General features: G+C 42.3%; 1 protein-coding gene across 1 annotated transcript in view; it reads right to left on the bottom strand.

Moving 5' to 3' along the window:
- Nucleotides 1-21,890, bottom strand: part of SDK1 (sidekick cell adhesion molecule 1) — a 376,424-nt gene that overhangs the window by 77,345 nt on the left and 277,189 nt on the right. The window contains exons 19-24 of the mRNA XM_021549399.3: nucleotides 21,106-21,298; nucleotides 18,070-18,168; nucleotides 13,393-13,584; nucleotides 11,379-11,500; nucleotides 4,067-4,176; nucleotides 1,509-1,659 (exon numbers count right to left, since the gene is read on the bottom strand). Coding sequence (XP_021405074.1) covers nucleotides 1,509-1,659; nucleotides 4,067-4,176; nucleotides 11,379-11,500; nucleotides 13,393-13,584; nucleotides 18,070-18,168; nucleotides 21,106-21,298 — 867 coding nt within the window. The remainder of the gene's footprint in view (nucleotides 1-1,508; nucleotides 1,660-4,066; nucleotides 4,177-11,378; nucleotides 11,501-13,392; nucleotides 13,585-18,069; nucleotides 18,169-21,105; nucleotides 21,299-21,890) is intronic.

Here is a 21,890-nt window from a genome sequence, read left to right as displayed (position 1 = left end):
TCGTATATTTCTTGCCTTTTTTTTACTGACTTATTTATCAGCCTACTCATTTATCAGTAGAGATTCATTCTAGTATTCTAACTCCCCAAGCAATTTCAGAGATTAAAATACGAAATAATTAGCCTACTTCATGAAGTTTGGAGTTTTCTGCTGTAAAACTAACTACACGATGCCACGGATGGCTGAGATTCAGCTCTGATTCACTGGGAAAGCTGGGTACACATTAACATTGCACAGCTTAGAAGACTCTACCCCGCAGGCATGCAGGGCTAGAAGCGTGACCCTCATTCTGCAGGAAGGGAGGAATCCCCAGCTCTCTGGGGAAAACAGATTCACCTGCAGGTCTTGAAATAAAAGACATTAAACACTTTCAAATATTGATGTTATTAACCATGAAAAGCGTTTATCAGGTCATTTTAGCTGTGGCTGTTGCTTCTCCTGAACCCTACAATTTGACTCAAGGAAAATAGGCTTTCAGGTAACACAATCTTAAGGTTTTAAAGGCTCTTAAAACAACCTGGAGTTAATTTTGATGGAAGATATGTAGGTCTGGATACAGCACCAATGTGGGCATGATATTCACACAGAAAAGCCATGACAGTTGTGTGGGGAACTGCAATGGCTCATCTGTGGGTAGTGAGGTGACACCTTCAAGTTTCAGGTTTTGGTCTGGCAAGGTTCAGCATTAAGTGCAGTGTCCTGTTGAGAAACTGGAATTATTCCTTTCCAACAGCAGAAAAAACCTCTTGTCCCCAGCCTGATTTTGACTTCCAGCCATAATGAGTTTATGCATGGAAAAGCTAACATTTGGGCAAAAGGAAACCTGTGCTTCATCAACTTCACACCACAGTAACCCCGATGGAAAACTCTGCCTAACAGGGGTGAAGAAAAACCATTCTGGAGCAGGTTAATTGCCAAGTAAATCCCAATGTGGCAACTCTGCAGGTAACTGAGACGGGCAAAGGGGCACGGTGATGTCAGCAATTGCCGCATCTTCGCAATTAATCATTTATCTCTGCACTTTAGCGCATAATTCCACACCGATTCAGCTAAATCTAATCTTCCCACAGGAGAGCCAGCCTCGCTGCTGCACCACAGCTCTGAGAAGCACAGGATGCTGCCCATGGCTGGGCTGCACCTTCTGGGGACCGTTTTGTACAGGGCAAATAACCGAGCCCTGGAAAGCGGCAAATTGGCTCGAGCGTCCCGTTCCTGCCCCACGCGCTGACCCAGACTGTGGTCCAGGAGCTCCTCAAAGCCAAGCTTTTACACACAGCCACATTCCCCTGATGAAGTGGCAGAAACAGTGGCAGTAGGCAATTTATTTGATTAATAAGGCACTTAAGGCAAGGCTCAGATTTCCGACTAGTCTGGAAAAGGAAACAATTTGGCCGTTGCTCCTTCGCACCATGAGGAGGAGGAGGAACAGGCACTTTGGGAGGGCTGCCCAGACTCTGGGGGAGCAGCCCCATGCCCATCCCCATCCCCACGTCCCTCGGGCTGCTCACCACCCATCGCAGCCACAGGCTGGTCTCGCTGGCCGTGCGCACGGTGACGCTGCCGGGGGCCACGTCCGGCGGCGCCTGCAGGGTCTGGATGACCCGCGAGGGTTGGCTCAGTGGGCTGGGGCCCACCACGTTCACCTGCCGCATCCGGAACCTGGAGCAAGGGGGGAAAAGGGGCACTGAGTGCTGCTGCCAGGGCTCGGGGAATGCTCCCTTGCTCCTCCAGGGAGGGAGGATGCGTGGAAAAATACGAATTAGCGGCTTTCGGAACGTTCCGCAAAGGTCGCCGCACGCAGGTCTCCTTTGTATTCGCTGCTGAATGCTTGATGGTAACTGCTTTCAGATCCTCTCAGGTATTTAAAAAATGAAAATGAGATTAGCTTAGGGTCTATTAGAAACTTAGGTATTTGTGTGAGAAATTTATGTTAATTATACCAAGCCTGATGAGCTTATGCTGGCAGTAAGTGATTTTCTCTGGTGATGCTTATACAATACATTCAGAAAGGTATTAAAATATCAAACTTTGGATAGTCTCATTCCCTGTCAATATAAAAAATACACTGGTGATAACATTTCCCCTCAATTACGTGTTGAAAGAGGCTGATTTATCCCTGTGCTGCATTTTCAGCCTTCCTGCACAAGAAAGATTAAGTTATTTAATATGGATATGCATCTTTAAAAAATACCCTGTCTGCTTGAAACCATCTCTTCTACAATAGAAATCCTTATTGGGCCACAAAAGATTTAGGGAAATCTTTTTTTACAAGGAGCAGCACATAATTAAGATGTGCTGTATATTTCAGATACTCTCACCCATCACAAGCAACTGGAAGCACCCAGCACTTGCACATAAAATACATGACCTGCTCATATTAAACCCTTAATTTTTGGAGCTAATGACTGAACTTGGGAAAAGAATGAGCCAGTCAACACAGCAGTGTTTATTTACCTGCTCTGATCTCCCTCCAAAGTGCACTGAAGGAAACACATTAAAAAAATACTGTCCTGATTTCACCCTCAAACACTGGCCCAAAATATAGGAAAGAAGAATGGCCTGTAAAGATGTGCTCTGATAATCAGCTCTCACTATGCATTTCCTCAGTGAGCAATGACTGAAGCTGATTAGGGGACAACAAATTCATTTGGCAACAGCTTTCTAGGTTTCAAAAATTTGTATAAAATTGGTCAACACTGAAGCAAAACCGAAAAATTTCCTACCTGTGCATGCAGGAGAGACAAAAAATAGGCAAAATTCAAGGAGTTGCCATGAAATGAAAAAAAGTCAAAAGGCCAAAAGTGGGTGTGTGAAAGTAAGGCCATTCCAGAATTTAATAAACAAGAGGCAAATGAGATGCAAGAATAAAATAAACAAAAAAATTTTAACAAAAGGGAATAAACAATCACCCCGAATTTCTCATATTCTTCATTTTTTGCTATCCCAAAGATGTTTCTCCATGTACCTGTCTGGGTGTGCAAGTTTTCTTATTCTTCATGGATAGTGAAGGCTGAACTGTGGTACAACCTGCACTTTCCTGCTCACCCCTGCCTCTTCCAGCTTTTGGGATCCCTCTTTACAGGGAGAGCAAAATCCTCTTAACTTGAAGATAATTTTCCTAAACCTCTGCACCAGAAATCTCTATTTAAGTTAAAAAAAAAATTCAAAGACCTTTTAGTAAAATGTTTAGCTCTGGAAGATGAGGTTTAAAACACTTCAGTGGAGAGTTAGTGAGAAATTCAATATATTCCTAAATTTGTGACCAAGGGAGAAGAATTACATGCCAGCACTGAGTCAGTAGTAAATTACATGAGCTCTCCTTGGTTGCACCTACTCCTGGCTTACAACAGCACATGGGTTAGTTAATAGCCCCTTCAGCCAGCACAAAATGGACAAGTTTCTAGAAAGCTGATTTAACACTTGCCACTGGATTTCCTTTCCACTAGCCTCTACATTAGCAAGCTGGATCATGAAAGTATTTTTCATTAGGGCTGAGTACCTCAAATTCTCCAGCCTTGTCTATACCACAGCATCACTCGGATTGGATTGATTTAAAAATCAATCTTGTTTAACTGGGGTGCACCCACAATGCAGTCACCTCAATCAGTTTAGGCATTGCTTATATCTATTAAGCTTAACTTGGTAAATTCCTATAAACAAAGGTTTCATCTAACTGATGTTACCAAATTAAGTTTAAATCAATAAAGAGATGTTTAAGCTGATGCAAATATGTAATTACAGGTTTGCACCAGTTTAACTACGATTGATTTGTCACTGGCTGATGTTCCACGGGTGCTCTCTTCAGGGAGAGAAGTCACAGGATAGCAGTTACTTTTAAAAGAAGCATCTCATTGAGCACTTGAATTTCCTTCTCAGTGTTATCAACTGGATTTTATGTTAATTACAATTAACAATATCAGATTGGTAATTTTAGGTATAACCTATGAAAACAGCACAGCTTTTCCCTTTCGTTCAGATTCTAAAACCCATTAGATGTTTCTGATTAGGAAAGCTGTTTCATGCTGCTATTTACTATTTTTTTTTTTCATGAATCTGCTGTTCTTACCTGTAATGAGTGTAAGGAGTGAGGTTTGGTACCTCCAGCATCTGAGCATCAGGTTCATTCTCCACCTCATGAAGAGTGACCCATTCTTCTTCATCACCCAGCACACCAACCTGTACAAAGGAAAGGTTGGAAGGAATACAAAGTAGGTTATAAGTATATATATAAAAATAAATACATATAACCTCTTTTACAATGTGTGTCATCACAGCAGTGGAAGCACAAATGCTGTTAAACACATTTAGTGCTATTTTTTATATGCCTAGTTATTTGTAAAGAGAAAACCCAGCCAAGTACCTGATGGGACTTCACTGGATCCTGTGATAAGATCCATTCCAGAAAAAACACATGAGAGCAATAATACCCTGTTCAATCTTCCTGCCACAATACAAAAGTATCAAGTAGTAATATAAGAGAATGAAAAATAGCCTTGATAATAACTCACAGGAACTGATGCATATTAAGTAAGTCTCAATGGAGGCAAAATGCCATGGAAATGAAGACAGAGAAACAAGAACAAAGTCAAAGAACAAAAGTGTTTTAACCTCATTTGCTGCTCTGCACTTAGACCAGACTTTTCCATGAGCAACCCTTTGTAGTAATTAATCACAACACGTTGCCCAACATGGGCCCTCAGCCACAGCAGCGTTAGAAGGGACTGAACACTGATGAGAATTGAGCATTGCTTTCTGTGCAGCTTTCTGGAGATTAAATGAAGGTGAATCGGGACTTTAAAGGAAACCAACAGGGAATGAGAGAGAGGCTGGAGGATGCAGCATGCATGTGCAGGGCTGTGCCCGAGAGCCATGGGAGCAGTGTGGAGAGGGGGAGAAGGGCTGGATGGTTGGGCTTCACTTTGGAGATCTGCAGGTGCTGAAACCCAGGGGAGATCAGGCAAGGCTCCTGGAATAACCCCCCAGCACTGAGCATGTTCCTCTGGTGTTCCAACCCCACCCAAAGGGTGGGTGTAACCCAATTCCCTCGCCCTGGTATCCACAGCCAGGGGCTGAAGGGTACCAGGGGGTACCTGGGCAGCTCCTCCCTTCAGTGTCTATTCACAGACTGAACATCCACAAAGACACCTCACCCCTTTTTAACCCACTGACACTAGCTACTCCCACAGGCTGCTGTGGCAACTCATTCCAGAAGCTCACAACCCACTCTGTAAAGAGCCAGTTCCTTTAATCTTTTTTAAACAGATCCCTTGCAAGTTCTGTGTACGAGTTACAGCCACAGACGCTGTCAAACATTCGACAGGCACCACAGCCCCAAGTATCTCATACCCCAAGTACTTCAAATAGAAAATTAGGTTTCATTCACTCTTTTCTGGTTTTTTTTTCCCCTTCAGAAGAAGCAGCCTGATTTATTTATAGATGTTTTAGTTCTTCGCTCACTCAGGACTTGATGTACTGCATATTTATGTTTGTGCATGAAGAAATGACACAAAGAAAATTAGGCCAGAGAAGTAAGTTCTGCACTGCACTGTGGAAAGAAACCTCTCTGATCTTCCCAGCAGAACACTGATTCCATGGAGGATGTGGCTGAACAGCTCTTGATGGGCCTTTAAGACTTTTTGGGGATCAAGGTCACTGCCGGACACTAAACAACATACAAAATAGATGGTAGTGAAAATTATGGACCTTTAAAATTTCCAGTCCTAACTAAGCTCCATAAAAAGTAGTGAAGACCATGGATGTGGAAGCTGAAGGGAAACAAGTTGAGACAGGTCTGCACAGTAAAACAGAACATCCCTTAACTGAACCTGCAGAACAAAGAGTTGATAAAGAGATTTAAAAGAAAAAAAAAAAAAAAAAAGCCCTACACAAAGAAAGGATGAGAGTGTTGATTTCAGTCAAGGAAGCAGAACACTTTTCATTAAATTAATTTTCTATTAATACTGTAGGAAGTCTATAGCAAATGCTTATTTTTGCAAATTTTGGATGTAACAGCATCACCTCCAAGTGCTGCAGTAATTGTATAGCAACAATCCACAGTGTTCTGGAGGCTGCAAATATTCTCCAGTGGTGACTAAGTTGTCTTTTTTGTATTCTAAGAGCAGTAAGAGCTTTTTAAAATATTTCTTACCTAAGAAAATAATGAGAAAAAAACCCCAAAAAAGGACCCACAGGTTGCAATTGCTGTGCAGAGCAGGCAGGTCATTAATACCCATTAAGGACCACAAGGCCCAGCAGGGCTGACATTGCCTCTGTGAGACATTTTCTGGTGGGCTGCAAAGGTGGAAATATTAAGGATCTTGTACTAGGTCCATGTTGCTCAGAAGAAGTTTCATTTATTTATTTTATATATATATATATATATCTATAAGTGATCTCAGAAGCGAGCCTTAGAAGAAAACCTTCAGTGATGGACTTTATATTTTTAACTTCACAAAATCTATAGCAGATTCCAAGTTTCAGGCTGTGGAAGGAAAAGGAAACTGTTTTTGCTGAAACACTCTGATGCCAGATCAGAGGAAACTTATCAGTTTCAAGAATCAGAGTACAAAGGGATTCCCACGAGGCAGAAAGAACCACGGGCAGTGGTTGGAATAAAAGATCCCTTTGAGGGCCAGGAGAGCCCACTCTGAGCTGCTCTGCAGAACATCAAGTGAAGTTAAAGGCTGTTCTTTCTTGTAGCTGTTTTTTTGGATAACAGTGTATGCACGCTTCAGAGCAGGATGGTGTTTGTTGACACATCACACACGCTTGTGGGTGCTTTGTTTTGGGAGGCAGATGAGGCACCAGCTGCTTTTCTGTTACCATCAGCAGAAAAACTCCTCGAGGAACACACTCTGCACCTTCCCAGTTCCCTGTGCCACGGAGCCACAGTCCCCAGGGCTGCCACAATAAAACACCTCTGTCCCACGAGACACCTCATGGAATGCTCAACAACCATCAGCCATCATATTCATTGCCATCCCTCAGCTGCTCCCAAGGCCATACATCCAATAAAAGGGCATATTCTTTTATTATTGCAGAAATGAGACAGTGTAAAACAATATTGGGAGTGATGTCAGAACCTTTTACTTCCCCATGCATTAGTTTCTCCATTTCTTAAAAGGAAAACGTTACATATTACTCAACGATTTCTGATGGAACACACTGCATAAGCAAAGTTGCAGAATTCTGACTTTAAAGAGAAAACCCAAAAAATTAAAATTTGGCATGAAAAAAATCATGTGTGTAAGACAGAAATGCCTCCAGAACTTCAGTTACGAGGTACTAACTGCAGGAAAGGAAAACACAATGTTTCTGTACATTACAGAGGTAGCCCTTGTCCTGCTATAGTTCAAGATGTGTCAGAGTTTTCGTTTTAGAGGTCCATAACTCACACATTTGAAATCACTTTGGGAGAAATTTGGTTCAGAGGATGTCAGCCCCGGTGCAATTTTTTTTCTCACTAAATCCTTACATCGATTCAGCCATTTTTGATTTAGAGATTGTCAAGGGCATAAAACTGTCAGAGTTTCAGACACTTTATTTACCAGCTCCGAAGTGAAAACGACACCCAGAGAATCACCTGGTGCAACGGATGAATCCTATCTGGGTCACTGGCTTCACCCACAAACCCACACAAATTCATGGGAAAAGTTGCAACTTCTTTCCCAACCACAGCTTTAGAAGGCAACACAGAGATAATACTTTAAAGGTTTTACCACTTTGAAACTCTGCTCCTGCTCACCATGACATTAATACAAAAACATTTCTAAAAACAGCAGAAAGGCTTTAAGCAAAAACTCTCCATAAAAGCCCATATACTCATGGCTCCAGGAAATGTGATGCCTCTTTGGAGCTTTCAGTCATTCTGCAGGTCTTGTGCTGCCTGCAAATAATTTAAATCACCAGAAAACCACACCTGACTGGCCAGAAGTTATCCCAGATTCTGTAATCAGCTTGATGGTGTGGACTAAGCACCCACCAAAGCACAGCCAGGGTGGGTTGAAAATAATGGATCCTCAAGGTCCTTTCCAACCCAAACCATTCCATGATCAATTTATACACATTTTTCCTGAAAAAAAAAAAACAGGAAAAATCCAACACAAGAAAAACAAGAAACTAGATTGCAACTGCCAGAGTGCAAACATGAAACTACATGAACACCAGCAGGGATTTGTAGCCATTCTTGGCTGAAAATTGCCCAAAAAAAGAGCTTGCAATATATGCTCTAACTGCATCTGAGAAGACAGGAGGGTTGGAAGGATTTATTGAAATTCTTTGTAGAGGAACAAGTTTCCTGTGAGTGTCAATGCCACAAGGCAGGGGGACTGCTGGTCCCTCTGAACAAGTGTCAGTGGAACCTTTATATTACATTTGAACCTCTTCCCTTTAAACGATACTCTGTGTAATAGAAAAAAACATGATAGAAGTATTTTTTAAACAGTATTGGTACATTTTTGTATTTCTCTGTTTGGAAATCCAGTTTTCTCCAGTCCTGAGTCAAGATAAAATGATGGAAAAGAAACAATCTAATTATTTTTTAAAAATCTCTTCAAAAGTACAGAATGTGCCTTCACTAGAAACATAGAAATGGGATTTTTAATGCTTGATATTTCAGTATCTACCAACACTAAACTCTTCAAGACTCAATCTCCTCTCATGTTCATTGACATAATTGAGAATTAGTTCCACAGTGGCTCCCATGAATTTATACCCCAGGAACAAAAAGGCAGAAACCAAGGCCAGATGCACAAAAATTTCACGTCAGCTGGAATTCCCAGCTGTGTTTCTCATCCAAATTGTTCACGAAGGATCAGACTTCAAAAATGGCTCTCAGCCAAACTGGAGCACTTGGAACATTTTCTAGACCTGCCCTCACCAAGGAAGCTTTCTGCCAAATAAAGGAACAAAGAAGAAAAACACGTTGGTGGCAGGTTGGTTGTGTTTGTGAATACAAAACAGCTGAATTTTGTCTGTAAGGACTCAGACATTGAGAATGAAAGGTAAATTCCCAGTAGAGATGGAAGAGAAGAGTCAGAATTATCAGGGATGTCCAAAACAAAGGTGTTGCCCAGCTTACAGAGGGGGAGGGACACAGGTGAAGAGCCCAAATCACAGATTAGTGTTTTATAGCTGAATGTCATCCTGTCCCTTGGCAATACCACCAGCTTTAAAATCAGAATGTGCAAAACCGCCCCTTAAGTGGCTTTTAATTTAAAGCCAAGGCATGAAACACTTAACACTGCTATTAAAAGCTGTACATGGGTCAGTGAATGAAAGATCCAGAAGGACAAAAACCCTCCCTCCATTCCAGTATTGCACACCCACAGCCCTTCAATCCAGCACAGTCCTGAGGAGCAATTATGGTTGTCTGTGCTAAAATACAGATGTTGCAGCATCGGCCTGCACCCCAGCAAGGACAAATCCCCGCTGAGAACAGACCACATCAAAGGCAGAAATGGAGACTGGGGTGGCACTGGCAGCAAAAACCAATTTTGCAAAAGCTCTTTGAAAGGTGGGCAGGTCCAAAGCAGTTTTGATCCAAGTGGAGACAGAGGCATTCCTGCCCTTATCTCTGCTTCCAGTGCCATGTTCACACCCCCTCCCCTCACAATGATGTTCTGATCACACACAGCCTGGGCAGAGTTGATCTGTCTGAAAATCATTTGTTCTTGGCTGGATCAAAGCTCGCAGCAGCTCCAGGTCTGATCCTGTGTCAGCACACACAGAAGGCAGGAGGAGGAAAATTCGTGGTAAGTGGAATGGGGAGAGGGAGCAGGAACAGGACAAGCAGAGCTCTGCTTTAGATTGGCTGAAAGTTCTGTGAAATTGCACTTTCAGAGAGAAAGAGTTTGAGAGGAGTGCTGGCAGAAAGGGGCTGTGAACAAAGGATTATACGCAGCTGTCATCCTGGAAACAGGATTTGCTATATCCTTGAGGACTCACCTATTTCACTGCATACCTGAACTGATCTTCATTAATCAGGTGAGCAAGAGTTTTTATTTTTTTCCTGAAATCCACTAGGAGCAACATTTCTTGTTGTGCTGAAGCTGAGCAGTGAGGTGTGGTGCAGCAGAAACTTGTAGGGTTGTGGTGGTTAAAAGGAATGCCCAGATTCCACAAGGACTTGGCTGTGCTCCTTCCTCAAAAGGAACAAATAATTCCTGGATCTGTCAGAACCAAGAACCCCTGGACTTTTCTAGTGATGCATGAGATGTTGGTGAGGGTTTGTGAACAAGAAAGATCCTGCACACCAAGGACTGCTCAAACCACTGTTTGCACCCAGGGCTCTTCAAGGATGCAGATGAACTTCATGGTAATTATCACTGCAGTTTTAAATCATTCAAATTTGCTCCACTTCAGCAGCGTTCTGCAACTCACTGAATTAACAAATTCCTACCAACATCAATACGGTGTTCCAGCAGGAAAATGCTCCTCAGAATGTGCTAAGCCACCATATTATTGGATTTTGGTGTTTAATTCTGTAATTTGCCATAATGTGTATATAAATGGCACAAAATGTACCAACTTGTTCACAACAATCTCATTACCAAGTGAAGTGATTGTATCAACATGTCGAAGTGGTGACGGTGATTTAAGAAGTCCAACATTTGGTCTTAAAAACAGATTATAGTATTTATAAAGACCCGTGGGAGGAAAGGAAGAAGCAAAGCTCATCTGTCAGGAGAACAAATGAGGAATATATAACTCCTCCAAGGCATAATGACAGCAGAAAGAGGGATATTGTTTAAAGCTGATGGAGAAGAGAATTCATCCTATTCATATCTAGAGGCCAGGATAGAAAACCTTGATATATTCCATTACAAGACAGAAAAATACACTCAATCTCATGAATAATGGTATCTTTACTGTTCAGTGCAATTCTTGCTATACTCCTGAATCTATGAGATAATAATTCCAAACTTTTGAAAAGATACCTCACAGAACCTAAACACAAGTTTCAAATCCTTTTTAAAATAGAAGGATGGACTAAAGGATGCTGTGTGTTCTGTTTATGCTGTACCTGGTGTTCTGAATCTAGACAAAACCCCATGTGAATTATTTAAAGGATAAGCATTCTCACATACATACATATACACATTTATATTATATATCACTTTTTTCCTGTTGTTCTGAACAGAAGTCCCAGCATTCATCTGACCCTTTCCTCCCCGGCTGACACAGACATTTCTGAACTGAGCCTCTCAAACTCTCCTGCATCCCAACTCTCCCAGAACCCTCTGAACAGCAACTCCAGCATTCATAGAGGAGCTCTGGTCCAAAGTTTAACAAAAACTGAAATCCCAAAAGGAATTAATTAGTTAGGCTCTTTTTAACCCCCCAGAAACTTCATTAAGATAATTTTGTCAGGGGCATACCTGGCCTTCCACTATCCACTTGGAGATGGAGGTTTTGCCATCGTATCCCGGGCGGAATTGAAGCGTGGCAGAGCGAGGGCTGATGTTGGAAATCACCAGGTTGGTTGGAGCACCTGGAAGTTCTGGAGAAACAGAAAAATAAATGAGAGGTAGAAACACTCTTTGTCTAGGAGCCAGTAACACAAGCTGACCTTCAGTTTCTAACATAAAAAAACCCCAAAAACACAGCAGAAAGGGATCTATTTGCCCCAATTGTGGTTATTTTTTTCTTTTTGGCAGAGTTTAATTCAAAACTACTATTTCTGCTTTCTGAGCATGCACCACATTGTTACAGAACAAATGAGGAAAGAAAGAGCCCATCTACAGAATTGCAGGAACTATTTTAGAGAAGCTTCCCAATGAACAAACCCTGGTGGTCCTGGGGGGGAAGGCACTTCCCAGCTCCAGGTCTGCCAAGTCACCTAATTCCACTGAATTTGTTCCCCCAGAATTAAATTACAATAATGTTTATTTACTTCTTTGAGGACATACAACTACAACTGGAAACTACAACTGGAAAAAACCTCAAAATTTTGGGTAGTGTATTTAATATTGACCTATAATATCTAGGTTTTCCAGGGCATATCTAAAGCCTGATTAAAGTAGATTTTTTTTTTTCAATTCCTGTAGCAAATAAACTGGGTGATCTCCTACGAGGAAAAGCCCCAATCAGATCTTTGCCTCCCATCAGTCAAGATTACAGTGGCATTTACATATTTAATATCATCTGAATTAACAACAAAAGCAAGTTTAGGAAAGAGATTAAATATAGAGTGTTTAGAATAAATTCTCAACAGTCACCTGCATTTATAACTAATTGAAATAACTATTATAATCAGTAATTATATAGTGGAAGGTGTCCCTGCCCATGGCAGGGGGTTGGAACTAAATTATCTTTCAGATCCCTTCCAACCCAAACCATTCTGCAATTTTATGATAATGCTGCACCCTGTGCAACTGCAAAAGGCCAAAACTGGGCAGGGTTTTGGCATATATTTCAGGTATGCACAGTATTTCTTGGTTCTTACTTCACATTTGTGGGAACCATGATCGATCAACTAACCCTGCCCAAGTGGGATAATGCTGTTATCTGGCAGGCACCCTGCCATCAGATATCATGGCATTGATCCAGCCTGCAGCTTGTCATAATTACCTATGATTAGGGAACAGAAGGGCAACCATACTTTAGGACACACAGAAAAGCAAAATAATACTGGGGAATGGAAAAATTGGATTCCCCCAGTGATGAGCAATAACCGCTCCACTTCGGAAAATTCTACTTCTGTAACCTCTGTATTAACTGAAACTGCTTATTTGAGGTATGAATTGGCTGTTTAGTTTGCTTTTTACACTGGATGGGGCAGAGTGTAGAATTTTAAAAACAAAATACAGAAAGGGTAAATGTACCGGTGCCCAAATGGTAACTCGGACAATGTGGGACAGAACTGCCTCCTCTCAAATATTTCTTCAGGCCAAAATTTCAAATTCTTGTAAATAAGATTTTAGTTTCACTATACAAGTGAAACACTCATAGTTGACATAAGCTATATTACTTCCACATGGAAAATCCTTTCCCTTTTAATATCACCCAAGCTCTGTTTTTTCCCCCAAAGCAACACTTTGAATTGATTCAGACTTCATTCTGATGTCACTTTGTAAATGTCAAGAGATTCTGTATTGTATCCACTTTATTACTTTGTCCATTCCATTGTCATACCCACACATTTTTTTTTTGTATTTGTATTAAACATCCTGAACTTCCTGGAAATTTCAAACTGCAAATATCTTCGCGTTAACATTTCAGTCTGTTCCAAAAATTAAATCCGAATTACGCGGCAAAGAACTCCAGCGCTTTACAAATAAAATAATGTTTATTGCCGTTGAACTGAAGTAACCCGTGACCTTTGGGACACAGAAACACCAAGAACCAGCAGGTTTTGTTTTGTTCTGTTTTGTTTCCTGCAGGCTGACCAACCTGGGGGCACTCCAGAGGAGATGGTGGAGGAGGTGACCCAGCCGCTGCCCTGGGCGGTCACGGCCGCCACCTCGATGGTGTAGGTGGTGAGGGAGGACAGCCCCGTGATCTTGTACTCCAGGGTGCTGTTGGACAGGGCGCGGGCCAGGCGGGACTCGTTCCTGCCATACACCTCCCAGGAGATCTGGTACCCTGCAAAACAGATCAGGGGGACACCAATAACCCAGAGAATTCCTGCGTGGGCTGGTGGGCAGGGGTGGATCATCGTTCCTTATGCCGTTCCTTGTGATCACCTTTTATAAACAGAAAAAAAACCCTTGAAGTAAACACTGGCTAAAATACCCAACTATTAAAAAAAATTCATATTTCCAATAAACAATTGTTGCAGGTACCCCACAGAGCACTGTCTCCCTGTCAGGAGGACATGAGGTCTCAGCTGTTTTTTTTTTTCTATGTTTGGTATGAAATGGCCTGGAAACCTGGAAATAACCTGACAGAAAGGTGGACTTTCATTCTCTGAACTCTACAAAGCAAACAGGAAGAAACACTGGAAAATATAATATCTACTGGAATATCTAATTAAAAATCTCTATGTGCTTAGTAGGGCTTTCTCCTTTTGCATGCTGAAGTAACCTTCAGTGCTGCCTGTCTAGAAATACTTAGAAATCTGACAACAACAAGCAGACAGGAACATTGTGGCAATCTTCTAGGAACTGAAAAACCTCTACTCCCCACCGCTTGTTCCTTGCAGAAATCCTTCAGCAGGGTGAATCATTATCCTTTCTTTCAAAACCATCTTGGAGCCAATGCATTGTCCAAAGCTACACCTGCCCTGACCTCCATATTATTCTTCTATCATAGCCAGACTTTCCTTTTTATCCCTTTGATAACCACTTGCCTTCCAAGAACTTTTGAAACTTTCCACTGTCTGATTTGCTCAATTTTACCTCCAAATCTGCTTGTCCTCCTCCTGCCCAGTCCCACTTTATTCTCATTTGAACCCACGTGAACCTCGCTGTGCCAGTCCTTGGAGAGCATGTCTGAAAAGTTTGCTTGATTGCCGCTTTCTTTGTGATTTGACTCAGAGGGTGAAAAAAAAAAAAAATACACATAGCTCTTGAATGCCTGTGAAATTGAAGTGAGTGAAAAGGACTAACAGAAAGGAATCCCACTGAGTGAACCATGCACAAGGCAAACTGGTTAGAGAAACTCCCTACTGGGTTCCTGTTCCCATCATCTAAGATGAGGAATTCAGACCAGTTGGAGCGCTTGAAGGGTTTTTTTTTAATTTTTTTTTTTTTAATAAAAAGACATGACAAGCTGATTAACATATATGAATTGATGTAGTAAAATCCCTCATGGTATTAACCAGCAAGAAAGCATCATCTCAGGAGGCAAAAGCATGGTGAGACAAATATTTCTGCAAGAGTCTGAGAGGTGTGAGATGTTCTCCATCCTCTCTTTTGAGCTGCTGTCACTGACAGGGATTCATCTTGACCTGATTTTGCACGAAAATAGGCTCAGTGTGCTCACAGTCACTAATTACATTTCAGGTGAGGGGGCAGTGATAAAGGGAGGTGATGCTTCAACAATTCCAGCTACACCACAAATGCTCCTCTGACTTTGCACTGCAGAGGGGAAGGAGAAAATCTCCTGAATGCTCATCTGGAACCAGTTTTAAACGAGTGTCTAAGTGGGAATTAATTAACTCAGTAATTTACTGATGTCGTGGAAACACTGTGGTGTTTTGATGCTCTCTGAATAGACTTAAGAATCATTTGCCAGACCAGAGCTGATGCAGCACAGACAGGATTGTAACCTGTAGGAAGATTTTGACAACATTTAATGGCTCTGTTGCCTGAATTAACAGAGGATGAGCAGAAATATGGGGGCTGACTGTCCCCTGCGTTTGATACTCAGTCAAGAGGCATGAAGGAGTTGCAGACAGAAGGACCATCACAAGCAGCCTCTTCTTTCAATAGCTGTGGGTGCAGCCTGTTCCAGACAATAAATAACCAGAGGAAGATAAGCAGAGGACTTTTAATGCTCCCTTTATCCATTTGTTGCTTACGGACAATGGAAAGTGTCACTCAGAATACACCAGGCAATCTTCAGTGATTGAGATATCTCCTCTCCCATCTGGATAAGCTTAGGTTATACATCAAATGTTGGTGATTATTCTTTGGACATTTTATCTCTTCTCCCTTGTGACCACAGAAGAGACCCAGCTTTCCCGCCCATTAAGCACATAGTCCCTATGTATTTATTTTCTGGGAAAAAAAAAAAAAAAATGTTCACCAAGAAAAATATCCCAAGTTCCCGTGTAAATTGAAGAAAAGGCAAAGAGGCAGTATTTACTGTCAGGGATTTCAGTCCCCAATGCATAGTTAAATTCCAGTCATATAAAAGATGAGAACAGAAAATCTGTACATACACAGTGAGCAGACACAAAGCCAAATGCAATCAGGCATAACAAAAACAGATGGAAAAAAAAGTGCTGAAGGAAAGCAACAACAAGCACTGCACCCTCAAGTAGCACTTCAGCCACACTGAGTGGCAGATGGGCAGAACTCTGGGCCATGTGGCTGGTGAGAACACACTCCCTGTGCTCCAGATGTGATCCCTGCCAGAAACGTGCGTGGGGAGCACAGCTGGATCTTCCAGAGGGTTTCCCCTGGCTCGGTGTGAGCGAGGACAGAAGAGGTGCCACAGATCCTTCCCCACAATTTGGCACTCCACAAAACACTGCCTAACGGGAACTAATGACCAGAGGAGTTTTAGAAATAATTTTCTGTTGATGTGGAGTAAATTCTCTACACGAGAGCACTACACCCAATCACAAACTGTCCGTCCACATCCAGATCCTCATAAATCAACGTTTGCTGAGGGAAGGAGGAAGATACTGAGATTTACAGCAAGAGTAATGGGCAATTTCCCAGAGCAGGTTGGCTGCTGGGCACCCCCTCCGTGCTTCCCTCCTCCCAGTGCCTGTGCAGGGAACAAGAAGGTCCAGTAAAGACATCAATGAGCAGAAATGATGAATAATTGCCTCCCTGAGCACTCAGACCTCCAAGCAGCCCTCTCTAAACCTTTGAGGTGCTCAGGGCACGAACAATTTTACTGTTCTTCTATCCCAAATGCAATTTGCATCAATAAGGAGGTTTCTTTTTCCTTATATACTCTGCTGGGCATTTTCACACTGGTGCTTTGTCCTGAATAAGAGAAAGTCTTCAGTTAATTCCTTCTGAAACAATTTACCCCAAATATAACCCAGTCCATCATTGGCTCCATCTGGTTTCAACCCATTCAGGGAGGGGACAGCTTGTTTTTGCAAAGTAATTCTGCAACACCAAGCTCAGAGCTGCTACCTGCTGCTTAACAAGGATCAGAATTACATCATCCTGGGTGGAGGTACCTAAATTTAAGCAATTGGGCTTGAAAGGCTTTGGCCATCCTCACTGAATCAATACTGCTCTGCTTTCAGGAGTCATTAGTTTCTATTCTCAAACCACTTAAATCAGTGCATATTTCAAGCAGGTTTCCATGGTGGAGAGGCAGGAGATGATCTGCATGAGGACTCCACAAACAGCTTGGAGCACACAGTTACAAATGGTGCACGTCACAGATACACAGAGGAAAACACTGACAAGTGAAACCCTATCAAAATAATTACAACTGTCAAAGTTAAAATGCTTCCGGAAATTAGACTGATATAATGTTTCAGTGGTGAAGGGTCAGAAAATCTGATTTTTTTTAAACTCCTAAAATGTATTTAAAAAAATGGTAACACAATTTTAAAAAATTAAACACTTTAACATTCTAAAACCAAAATATTTTGATCCACATGAAATTATTTTCTCCTTTCCCAACTACCTCCAGCAATTTAAAATCTGGGAGCTTTTTTGTGCTTCAAAACGTTAAAAACCTTTGTTAAATGGAATGTCCATCCTGTGCAGCTGCAATAGTTTCCCATCTGAAAACAATATTGCTTCTGTTGATAAGAACTAGAGGTTTCCTCAAGTATTTATACCTCCCTTTTTGAAAAACAATGAAGTTGCTGCTGTTGTATCTACACTGGCATACAGTAAATAGATAAATAGCTTGTCAAATGGCAGACTCATCAAAGGGAAACAAGAGAGTTCTGAACCCTTGTGATAGTTTATAACAGATTAAGTAATGACATGCAAATTCTGTCACGCAGTCCACAGCCAGACCACTTGATCACAGAGGAAGGATTCTGCTGATTTCAGGCTTGGTCTTGATTGCAAACCTCAGCAATGCCAATCCAGACTTTGCAGCTGTGAGCTCTGTGTAGGGACCCCCCACTCCTGGGGCAAAGGCCAAGCACGGTCTCACAAATTTCCAAAAATTCAGTAGAGCAGGTGGAGGTCACAGAGGATTTAACAAGACCAGACTCCCTGTGGGGAGCTGATTTCTAACACAAACTGCTTTTCCAGTAACCACAATCATGAGCTGCCAGTAATTGGAGCTGTACTTTGTGTAACACTCCCTGGTGACATCTCAATTACCCAGAGGAGGGGCCAGGAAACCAGCAATAGCCCAAATTCTCCCTAAATGCTCCACTACACAGTTTTTCACAGCAACAACACATTCCATCCCCGACACACTGAATAAAAAAAAAAAAAAAAGAGTACAAGCAGGGATAGCAGCTGATACCTGTGATGATGCCATTCTTCTCTACAGGTTCTTGCCAGCTGACCTTGAGCGAGGTGTCCAGAATCTCAGTGAAACTCAGGTGTCCCACAGCTCCTGGCTCTGACAAAGCAGAAAAGGAAAGATGTTAATAACTGGGATTAGATTCACGTGGCAGGACTAAGGATGGAGAAATATATCCCTGAGCCAGGGCTAAGTGAGGCTGGAAACCTCGGTGAGAGGAGAATGCAAGGTGGGAAGAAACACTCGGGTTATCATCATGTCAATTATTTCACCCAGTCATCACCCCAAGTGTGTGGAGATCTAACAGCATTACTGTTATCCCTCGAGGATACCTGTGAGGTGTTTACCTGCCCTGTTTTGTGCAGCATCACCACCAGCAATCCTCTCAGCTGGAAAGAGCCTTTTCCCTATGCAAGGTCACAGCAAGGACAGAGTCACGAGCCACTGCTTGAATATATTCCCTCAAAACAACTCTAAAAATGTCCAACATAATGGCAACTGTCTTCTGTAAAATGAATACAAGTGTGTGAAACTTTTTAAAGGGTTTTTATGATGTAGCTCAAGAGCTCTTAAAAATTTCAGCTCCCCAGTGTGCAATGAAAGAGCATAAAATGGAATGACTGTCAAGAATATGCCATCCTCCCTCAATTTTGATCTTCAAGGAAGACAACCTGACTGATTTTTGATCCAAATGCTGTTCTGTCCTCAATCGATGCACTGGAAAAAGGAGGTTTTGTTCACTTTATATTCACTGTGCTTCTGTCATTGGATACCTGCCCGAGTATCCTCCAGCTCCACTGACATTAGTTGGCAATTTCTTGTCTGCAATTTCATGTTTTGTTTCCTCTTCAATTTAGTCCAGCCTCTTGTTCCCCTCCAGCTATGACAAAAAAAAACCCAAATCCTGCCAGTAGGTCAGCTACAAGCCCATTTGCAATTCTGCAGTCCCAGGGAGGAAAATTCCCAAACCCACTCTGCAGTACCCAGTAGTCAAAGCACCACAGAAGAATTGCTGAGCCCGTAGTGATCCCAGGAATGCCCACAAAAGCATGGAATTATCTCTGTTTGGGATTGTGGAGCTGCAGGCATTGAAACCACACACTCACAAAGCTTTGCTCCAATCAGCCCCTGCATTTGGAGCCCAATTTTAAAGTCACCAGGAAACACAGGTGCAGGTGACTGCAGGCCAGGACACGATGCTTGTGACTGGATGTCAGGTTTTATCTGACCTACAGCTTGTCAGCAAACAGATCCCTGTTTTCCTAAAGGACTGCCTAACTTTGCTATCCAGACAGAAAATGATCACCTGTGAACATGAATGACAGGCCTTTCAAATCTTTTTTTCCCACCACATAAATCCTGAAGCAACTCAGCTTCAAGGAGCTCTCTGCCAAGATGCATTACACCATCCTGCACGGAACTCGGTGAAAACCCAGAGAAGCAATTCTGCAGGATTTATAAATAAATAAATCAACCCTGCTCATCTCTCCTGCTGAGGCTCCTTGCAGCATGTAGCTGGACACATCAAGAAATGTCTCAGATTATCTAGAAAATACAAGTCTGGCTCTCTTTTAGTTTATGTTTTCCAATGGAATTCTCTTGTGTTTAAAATGGCACGTGATCCCAACATTTCCCTGAGACAGCCTCAATGAGACAGGACAACAACTCTGCCCCTGCTCCCACTTTGTGGAAAGCATTTAAGCTTCATTTCTGCAGCCTTTCCTTCAGCAGAAATATTAACAGTCTCTTTCCTCTTCCCAGCTGATAACTTTGTGTGAAATCCAAGGAGTTTTGTATCTCTGGTTTCTTACCCTTCTGCACTCACCAAAATCAACCACAGGATTCTACTGTGCTAAGAGGGAGAAGACAGATGAACTCAAACACATTTACAAATCATCACTGCCTAAAGCTTCTTTTTCTTAGGAAAATGGGGAAAATAGTTGATAATGCACAGAGGAACCTAATGCATATTTCTCCTTCCACCTCACCTTTTGCTTTCATCCCAGACACACAACTTGGATTAGTGGCTCACAGATTAGTGGCTCACACAGATTTCTGTTCCTTAAATCCCTACCTCTGGCACCCTTTTCTAGCACATAAAGAGTACATTTTTCCACACTAGGAAAAATGCATGGGAGAGTAATTTTCTCCAGGTTCCTTCAAAAATATCTAATGAAAAATTGGATTAGCACTTTAACCTCACTCCTGTGAATGTTAATGACAATTGGATTCTTCTTTACGGGAACACTGACTAACCCAAAAGATCCCTATTAAGGCAGAGTAGTATTTCTAAAAACAATATCTTAATGGATGAATTAGACACTTTTTATTCTGGTTTAAACCTGCAAATGTGCAGCAGTATTACGATGCTCCTGAAGCACAGGCCAGAGCCAAGATCACTGTGGACACAGTCAATTTATCCACATCAGACACACATTGCACATGTTAGGCCCAAATATGTCTTGATAAAACAACTTCAAGGGGTCACAGAGACCAAACCATTTTCTGATGCAGGAAATAATTTACATGCTAAACCATTAATTTCATTTTATTTAATCCTGTGTCCAGTTTTTCAGGATGCAAGATGCTGCCTTGCTGTGATCCTGGTTCTTTCACACAAACACTTGCAATATAATATAGATACATACACTTTTAATTTATTGAGTAACATCAGGAAACAACTGTAAATTAATCTTTGACCTCCACAGGAAGTTCCAGTGCTCAGTTCCTAAGAAGATCAATTCATATTTATTCCTGAACATGGATTTAAGAGCACAAGGAATTGCAGACATAATGCATTGTGTGTTGGCTGAACCAGACTATGAGGCTCTTAGCTAATCATCAATATAAAAAAATTCATCCAGGTTTAGTCCATAATGAAACAAAAAAAAAAAAATCAAATATTTGCCACAGGCTGAAAGAAGACCCATGGAAAACTGGCTGAGGTCTTCATCTGACACGAGGTCTTATGAGAAGAGATTGCTGTGAACCTGAGGTCAAATTTTAAGCAGAGAGGTTTAAATTTTGGGTACTCACTGTCTTCCAGGGTGCGCAGGAGCTGGGGAGGGCTCCGAGGGCCGTCCCCTGGGGTGGTGAAGCACAGCACTGAGGTGTAGTAGCTGGTGAACTTCCTCAGGTTGGAGATGCAGCCACTGTGAACACCGTGGAAATCCGGAGCGATGGTGACCACGGTCACGCTCTCGGGAGCATCCACGGGCCACGCCAGGAGCTGGGAAATTGAAATATGGATGAGCCCTCAGTAGAAGTTGTGTCTATTTGGAATCAAAGTCGGCTTGGCTGCCAAAACAGTCTTAATCTGATTGCAAAGAACCAAGCAGTGCTGTTAAACCTCTGTCAGCTCTGATGCTGAACAGATGGATGCAGCACTGTGACACTGGAGGGATGTCTGTAACACTCACTGCTGATGGGGATACACCAGCACTGCAATTCTCCATGGCTGCTGCTGAGCAGTGCCAGAATTATGGCAAATCATTATTCAGATGATGTGAGCCTTTTGTCTCATCAGCCTGGCCAGTCTCTGCTGCTGCTGAAAGCAGGCTGAAGGAAGAAAAGCACTTTCAGTGCTACTTTGTCATAAATGCTTTATTGGATTTTCTTTCCAGATCCCACAGTCTGGGGAGGTTTTTGGGATCAGAGGGAGAGAGATGGGGACACACACACTCTCCAACCCCTGCCAGAGCTCCCCCAGCACCCCAGGGAGCAGCCCTGCCCCACAGGCTGGGAGCATTACAAGCTCAGTGGACTGGGGACATCCACACTGTGAATGATTCAAGTGGTTCTGGAACTACAGAAAGAATAGA

The sequence above is a fragment of the Lonchura striata genome, chromosome 16 (assembly GCF_046129695.1).
Source record: "Lonchura striata isolate bLonStr1 chromosome 16, bLonStr1.mat, whole genome shotgun sequence".
NCBI classification, from domain to species: Eukaryota; Metazoa; Chordata; class Aves; order Passeriformes; family Estrildidae; genus Lonchura; species Lonchura striata.
This window is presented reverse-complemented; position numbering and strand designations above follow the sequence as displayed.